The sequence below is a fragment of the Panthera tigris genome, chromosome C2 (assembly GCF_018350195.1).
Source record: "Panthera tigris isolate Pti1 chromosome C2, P.tigris_Pti1_mat1.1, whole genome shotgun sequence".
Lineage (NCBI taxonomy): Eukaryota > Metazoa > Chordata > Mammalia > Carnivora > Felidae > Panthera > Panthera tigris.
In genome coordinates this window covers 83,424,512-83,432,713 of record NC_056668.1, presented here as the reverse complement: position 1 = coordinate 83,432,713, position 8,202 = coordinate 83,424,512, and the positions used below count along the sequence as shown (strand labels likewise).

The following is an 8,202-nucleotide window of genomic DNA, read 5'->3' as shown; positions in this document are numbered from 1 at the left end:
CCAAAACACCATTCCAGATCCGGTACACTTAAATATATCACTCTCATTGGAAGTGCTATCAGCATAGTCTTTGCAACTAGCCCAAAGCATATATTTAAGAAGTTTTTATAAATTGTTTGTGATGTTCATATGTTTAATTCTTATGCCAAACTGTTTTCTGATGAAGACAGCATTGTGCTTTATGCAAGAATGGAAACCTCAAAATAATCACCATAAAGCTCCTAAGACTTATGGGAGAATAAACTAGGATGGTCCACAGACATAAGATGAAATCCACAATGTTGGAATTATAAATGTTTAGAGCGGCCCAGACTAGAAGACAAGCCCAAACCACCATTAGAAGAATGAAATACGATATGGTCCAAGATGTATCCTTAAAGTTTTGACACAACCCTCAGTCTGAATTGTGAGGATTGATCTTCAGTTCAGTCCAGCCAGCAGAAATTGACTGTGCAATTTTCCGTTGTATTTATTGTACAGACTATGTACATTCTAGAAGGTTCCTTTAGTGCTACACTGTTGTACTTTTTGTCCCAGCAATTTGAGGGCGTGCAAATTCCACAAAGTCATCAATAAGAACAGGCCATGCTCCTGGAAAAAGAAAAAAAAGTATGGGAAAGGGAAAGAAAGAAAAGCAGAAATAGGGCTAACATTTTAAGAGAATCCTTTACTTTTAAAATGCCTTCCCTATAACAGTTAAAGCGTGTCATTAAAAATGACAAATATTCCCACTGAGAACACTCCCAAAATTCTAGCTTTTTAGAGTTCCTACCTAACATAGTTCTTGTATTCTCTCTGCTCTATTATTCCAATGCTTGATTAGCCCCTGAATAATAAATGATAACTCTCCTAGTAATCAATGAATAATATGGTTTTCTGAAGGCCCCCAAACTGGCAGCCTAAGAAATGGCCATGCTATAATGGCATGCTGCCAGCACTGAGAGCATAGTTAGGTAGGAAGAAAAAAGTTTCCAGGCATTTTGTGGCAAACTTACAAGGGAAATTAACAGCAAGTCTCAAACTCTATCCTATTTCAGGACAACAAATTGCTAAGAGATTTTAAATTGCAGATATGCATGCCTCTACACATCCACATGCCAACCTCCAAATCAGAAAGTTCTCCAGTTTTGTGTAAGGCCTAACAGAAAGCACAATTATCATCAGATTAGACATTTCTCACTTATTAGTAAAGACTAGACATCATAATGAAAACAAAGAGAAAAAATAATATTATCTCTGGTTAGATTACATAGTTCCAGGACACTTTTAAGGAGGCCAAGGTCATTGGAGATTTCTCAAAGACTACCTCTATTCAACAGTCTCAAAAACACATCCTGCTAATTCTCAAAGGAGGCTACATAAGTATATGTGAAGAAATCAGATCACTGCCACCTCTCAAAAGACAAAAGCACATCGCTTGTAGTAGATGGTAACACCATCTTTTATACACAAGACAAAATATCAGAAAAGCATTCAATTGGTAGGATTCAAATATCACATTTACTGAATGTCAACAGTACTATGGTAGACAGCTGAAGTGCATTGCAAATTAGACAAAGTCACTAAACTTGAGTTTACAATCAAATTCAAAGACAAGACAGATAATAAAAAACACAAAAATAGAAAGGACAGTAAGAAGAGTAATGAGTAAACTGAAAATCTAAAACATGCATGAAAACTACTCCGCCTTTCTGGAAGACAGGAGTACTGAGTTGGTATTTAAAGAAATAGAACAGAGATTGGTAAAGAGGACAAAGACATTTTATATGTTCATAAGAGCACAAAAAATCAGAAGACAGAAATCCCAACTCTAAGAAAAACAGATGTAGACAAGAAGGTCAAGAGTGTGTGATAAAAGAAATAAAAAAAAAAATTAAGGAAAAACTTTCATTACCTTCTTCATCATAATTAGACATGTCATCTGCAATCATTGTACTGAAGTCTAAAAGAAGATTCCAAGTATCTTTTGGTATTGATCGTTTATGATGTTCCTATTTTTTAAAAAAATAAGCAAATAACATCCAAATCACCAAAAAGTTTCAAAACATCAGTCTAAACAATGCTAAATTCAAGAATGCAGAACCACCTGTGTAATCAAGCTATGATAATCAAATTTCTCATTCTGTGTCTACTACATGCTCTGAGTTAGTCATGCTTTAAAAAACATTTTAATTTAGGGGAGCCAAGGTGGCTCAGTCAGTTAAGCATCCAACTTCGGCTCAGGTCATGATCTCACGGTTGTGAGTTTGAGCCCCGTGTCTGGCTCTGTGTTGACAGCTCAGAGCCTGGAACCTACTTCGGATTCTGTGTCTCCCTCTCTCTGCCCCACCCCTGCTCATACTCTGTCTCTCTCTCAAAAATAAATAAATATTAAAAACAAATAAATAATATTAATTATCTTCAGAGTAAAAATGCAGAGAAAAGATGAGCTGCAGAAAACATGAACTTACCAACAAAAATTTATTCCATAAGTCTAAGAATTTAAATCTTCCATTAAGCACTAAATTCCAGTAGGCAATGGCCATTTCTAGATCTGTAATATTAAAAATAAATTATGTATTTCTAATTCCATGAATATTTATCCCTGCAAAAAAAAAACAGGTAAGACCAAAGATAGCCAAATAAATAAGTAAATAATAAATAAATAAATAAAATGAATGAATGAATGAATAAATAGCTTTTTTCCTAAATACTTAGGTTTTCAAATTTTCATACAGAGGTAAGATTAAGGTTTGTATCCTGTCTCCCTCACCAATGAACAACCCTTCAGGGCAAAAAGAATGCCACTTACCTCATTGGGGGGGGGGGGGCTTCTGAAGTTTAAATTAGATAATGTAGAGAAGCATACTTAACTAGACTGTAAGTATTAAAATGTTAACGTACATCAATGTTTCTCAACCTCAGCATTTTTGACATTTGGGACCAAATAATTTTTTGATGTGGGGGACTGTCCTATATGACATTAGCAGCATCCCTGGCCTCTACCCAAAGCTCCACCCTACTCCCAGTGGTGACAACCAAAACTGTCTCCAGACACTGCCAAAGCTACCCTGGGGTGCAAAACTGCTCCCAGTTGAGAACCACTGATGTACACCTTCAGGCTGTAATGCAAAGGACTGCTATCTACAATGATTGATCCTGGACTTCAGAAACCATTAAGAATACTGATTTAAAAATTAATCAACTAAGATTTGCTTTTTTAAAAGTTTGATGAAGATGATATAAATGGCTATTTAACTGCATGTGGAACAGAGTGAAACCATACTGCCACATGAAAGTACCATACCTGTCATGACAGAAAGACCTATGATCACTTTCAAGGAATTACACCAATTAAGATAAAGTATCAAGCTTTTTATGAGTAAATTTACATCTCTGGGTCAGAAAAAATCATATCCCAAGTAAAAGTCCTTTTAGATAATGATCTCTAAAACACTCCTGATAATCGAAGAACCATGAGACTAGTAAAGACTCCAAAGAGGTTCACATTTTACCTCAAAAAACAATATAAAGACCATAAAGCAAAAAATTCCCCTTCTTCACTGGACCTTCACTTCTTCAAGGATAGGGACAAAATATCCCCAGACCAGTAGACTGAAACACACAGTAGGCATTCAGAAACCGCTGAAAGAATGAACTTCCTACAGTTCCGTGTGAAAATGTACTACTTACCTTCGAATCCATCATTATGTCTTCCTTCAAACTCAGTGGAAAAGGTGGCACTTTTTTCTCCTATCCAAGGATAAGCCCCTAACACCAATGTTCTCAATACATCCTGCCTCTTCAAGTAATCCTGTCTACTGATTAGTTTTACTCTCTCCCTACATCTTCAACTTTGCTTTGTCTTCTGCCTTTTCCTGCTTCACAAAGAAACGCTCAGGTTGTAGCTCCTCCCTTTAAAAAGAACTTTCTTGGGGTCTCATCCCCTTAACTAGCTACCCTTTTTCTCCCTCCCTTCACAGAAAATCTTGAAACAGTACACAGAGTCTTCTACTCTTATACATAATGTGCTTCTGAATGCATGTCTAAAAGTCAAATTCAGATCCCCAGGTTTTAAGAAAACTAGAAACATGCCACCAATTCCTAACCATAATGCCTTTTTAATCTCTGCAGACTTCAAAGCTCTATAGACAATATTCTTTCCAGGGTCTTTAATTTTGTTCTTTTCTCTACCAACTAAACATGTAATTGTCTGCTTCAGGTGCAGTAAAATGGCTATTAGCATGCTTAATGCTTTCCTTCTTCACTTCAAATGCACTAAACTTATGAGAACTAAGCTTATTACTAGTACTAGCATTTTTTTCCTTTTCAACAAATTTTCACAAAATAAGGATAAGAAACAACAGACATAATCAAGTAACTACAAACCATGAGACACCCTATAAATGCCCATTTGTCAGGTGATACACTAAGGAAAGAATCTGACAAGGGTAGCAGTGTATGTGTATCATGTATGAAGGTTTAGGTTAACTTTTTGTAATCTACATTCACTGCCCATTTCCTAACCTCCCACACACTTTTTAATTCCATAAACTAGATTGAAAGTAATCTCTATCAAATAAACACTTTTATTCCTTGATTTGGCTGTCTGCCATATTAGACAAAATTGAATATGCCTCCTAGATGGAAAGGTCACTTCTTTCAGCTTTAATGATAGCACTCTATTATTTCCCTCTGTCCTGTCTTTCTCATCCTCTTTTACTGGGTCCCCTTCTTCCATTCATCCACTTGATGTTGGTGTTCTGTGATACGGTGTGTCAGCAAGAACTACTTATAATCCCTGTAGATTTTTCAAACCCTTGCCTTTTTTCACATTAGACACTCAATTATCTTTAACAACTCCTAAATCTTGAAACTTGTATCTCTGTATTTTAGATCCATATATCTAATTGCCTATGGACAACTTCAACTGGGTATTCATAAACAGCTCAAATTCAACAGAGCTCAAACTGAACTCATTATCTTCCTCTACAGACCTGCTTATTTCTTCTCTCAATGTCATCACCCTACAGGGTTTCTCAATGAAACACAATTTCGCATTGTAAATAACTGCCCTATGCACTGAAGAACATTTAGCACCCATCTAATGCCAGAAGAAACCTCAGTTATTATGACAACCAAAAAACACCCCTACACATTTCCAAATGTCCCCTAAAGGTGTTCAGAATTGATAAACTCCTTTCTTCCTCATCACACACTTCCAGTCAGAGTTCTTTCATTTTGGCTTCTAAGTACCTTTTAAATCTCTCTCTCTTCCCCATCCCTACTGGCAGGGCCAGCGTGAGGGTCCTCTTCGTGTCTAGCTAAATCACCGCACAGCTTCATAACCAATCACTTCTCCTCTTGTTCTGCCTCCACTCCTTTTAAAGAACCACAGTGTTTTCATATGCACCTTTTAGACATATAAATTTGTGGTGTAACTTCCATGTTAAAATTCTTCAATGTTTAAAACAATGAGATACCACTACACACCTTCTGAAATGGCCAAAATCCAAAACACTGACAGCACCAAGTGCTCGCGAGGATGTGAAGCAACAGGAACTCTCATTCATTGCTGGTGAGAATGCAAAATAGCACAGCTATTTTGGAAGACAGTTTGGCAGTTTCTTACAAAACTAAACATACTCTTACCATATGACTCAGCAATAGCCACTCCTTGGTATTTACCCAAATGAACTCAAAACTTATGTCCACACAAAAACCTGCACATGGAAGTTTACAGCAGCTTTATTTGTAATTGCCAAAACTTGAAGCAATCAAGATGTCCTTGAGTAGACAGATTATTATATAAACTCTGGTGCACCCAGGCAAAGGAATATTATTCAATGCTAAAACAAAATAGCCATGAAGCCATGAAAAGACATGGAGGAAAACAAATGCATATTAATATCACTAAGTGAAAGAAGCTAGTCTGAAAAGGCTATACACTACATGATTCCAACCGTAGGACATACCGGAAAAGGGAAACTATGGAGACACTAAAAAGATCAGTGGTTGCCAGGGGTTAGGAGGGAGGAAAGGATGAACAGGCAAAGCAGAGGACTTTTTGGGCAGTGAAACTTCTCTGCATGATGCTATAATCATGGATACAGGTCATCCTATGTTTGTCCAAACCCACAGAATGTAGAACATCAAGGGTGAACCCTGATGTAAACTTGAACTTTGGGTGATAATGGTGTGTCAAAATAGGTACCACTGTAACAAATGTACCACTTTGGTGAGGGATGTTGATAATGGGAGAAGCTATATAATGTGTGGGGGCAGAGGGTATATAGAAAAATCTCTGTACCTTCTACTGAATTTTGCTGTAAACCTAAAGCAGCTAAAAAAATAAAGTCTATTAAATTTTTTTTAAACTCTGCGATTATTTTTCTATTGCCTTTAGATAAAATCTACAACTTCCAGTTAAATGAATTTACTTGCAGTTCCTCAAAGGTGCTATGTCGCTCACCTCTGAACAACTGAACTTGCCCATCGCTCCACAACAGACGTGGCTTCTTTTTCTTTTGGCCTTGGAAACATACACTCATTCTTCAAGACTCAAAAATTAATCATTTTTGTGAAGACTTCTTACAAACTCACCCAGACAGACTTAAAATGCTCCCTGACTTCATGCTCACAGACTAACGAGTCGATAAAAATATTTTCCAATGAAAAGGGAATACCTGAAAAGATTTAGTAAGTTTGGGGCACCTGGGTGGCTCAGTTAGGCATCCAACTCTCGATTTCAGCTCAGGTGGTTATCTCACAGTTCGTGAGTTCAAGTCCCACATCAGGCTCTGAGCTGACAGTGCGGAGCCAGTTTAGGATTCTCTCTCTGCCCCTCCCCCACTTGCTCTCTCTCAAAAAAAAAGAAAAGAAAAGAAAGAAAAAGATTGTATAGGGATAAAATGTCAGTTGCCACAAGTATAGGAAAAACTGCCTTTTAGATAGAATTGTCTGAGTGACAAAGAGAACAGCCTAACTAAAGAGAAGTGGTTTAAAATAGGAGTTTACAGTTGAGCCTCTTAAATCCCAACTCTACCACTAGCTAAGGCAACTTGGGTAACTGAGTTCACCTCTATACAATTCAGTTTAAAATAAAGGGTAGGGGCACCTGGGTGGCTCAGTCAGTTAAGCGTCCGACTTCAGCTCAAGTCACGATCTCGCAGTTTGTGAGTTCGAGCCCCGCGTCGGGCTCTGGGCTGACGGCTCAGAGCCTGGAGCCTGCTTCCGATTCTGTGTCTCCCTCTCCCTCTGCCCGCCCCTGCTCACACTCTGACTCTTTCAATAATAAATAAACGTCAAAAAAAGAAATTTTTCTTTTAAAAAAAGGGTAATAGGGGGCGCGCGGGAGGCTCAGTTGGTTAAGCATTTGATTTCGGCTCAGATCATGATCTCACAGTTTGTGAGTTTGAGCCCCATGTCAGGCTCTGTGCTCACAGCTTGGAGCCTGGAATCTGCTTCAGATTCTGTCTCTCTGTCTCTCTGCCCCTCCCCTGCTCTCTCACTTTCTCACTCTCTCGAAAAGAAACATTAAAAAAACTGTTTTTAAATAAAGGTAATAGTACCTACTCTCACAGGGCTGCTGTAAGGATTACACGAGTTAATACGAGTTAATTAAATGAGAACAGTGCCTGGGAAATAAATATATGAGTCCTTACTATCACTATTATTTATTTTTAATAATTTTTAAAAGTAGTCTTATAGATTCTGAAGCAGTATATGAAAAGAGCAAAGGTAATAAGCAACAACAATAGTTAGAAGGAAAAGACAGAGAAAAAGAGACAAGCAAATAACAGCATTGCCTAAAACTGAGATATTGCAGAATGAATTCTTAAGCCCTTTAAAGTAAAATTAAAATTGCAAACAGAGGTAATCCCAGTGTCAAGCAAAATCCACAAGGGCAACGTGGAATTTCATAAAAGGTGATGAACTGAGTCTGAATGAACATGGAAATGAACTGAGACTGGATCCAAACATTGTCTGTAAAGGAAACAAAATGTTGCCAACTCACGAGAGGATGGAATGGTGATTAACAATCCTATTCACAATGTCTTTGTTTACTTAGAAATATCTTCAGGTAGCACAACATAATATAAAAGAATATAGAATATGGAGTCAGAAGATCAGAGACCGAGTCCCAGTTCTACCAACTCTAAAGTTAAGTGACCTTAACTTAATAAGTCAGCCTCTCTGACCATGAATTTCTCCATCTTTACA

General features: G+C 37.5%; 1 protein-coding gene across 4 annotated transcripts in view; it reads right to left on the bottom strand.

Moving 5' to 3' along the window:
• Positions 1 to 262: 262 nt before the first annotated feature.
• The window catches only part of DCUN1D1 (defective in cullin neddylation 1 domain containing 1), a 31,906-nt gene continuing 23,966 nt past the window's right edge, over positions 263 to 8,202 (bottom strand). For all 4 annotated transcript variants that reach the window (XM_007094564.2, XM_007094565.2, XM_042998782.1 and 1 more), the window contains exons 5-7: positions 2,451 to 2,533; positions 1,895 to 1,991; positions 263 to 591 (exon numbers count right to left, since the gene is read on the bottom strand). In XM_007094564.2, the coding sequence (XP_007094626.1) occupies positions 512 to 591; positions 1,895 to 1,991; positions 2,451 to 2,533 (260 nt within the window). In that variant the 3' untranslated portion in view covers positions 263 to 511. The remainder of the gene's footprint in view (positions 592 to 1,894; positions 1,992 to 2,450; positions 2,534 to 8,202) is intronic.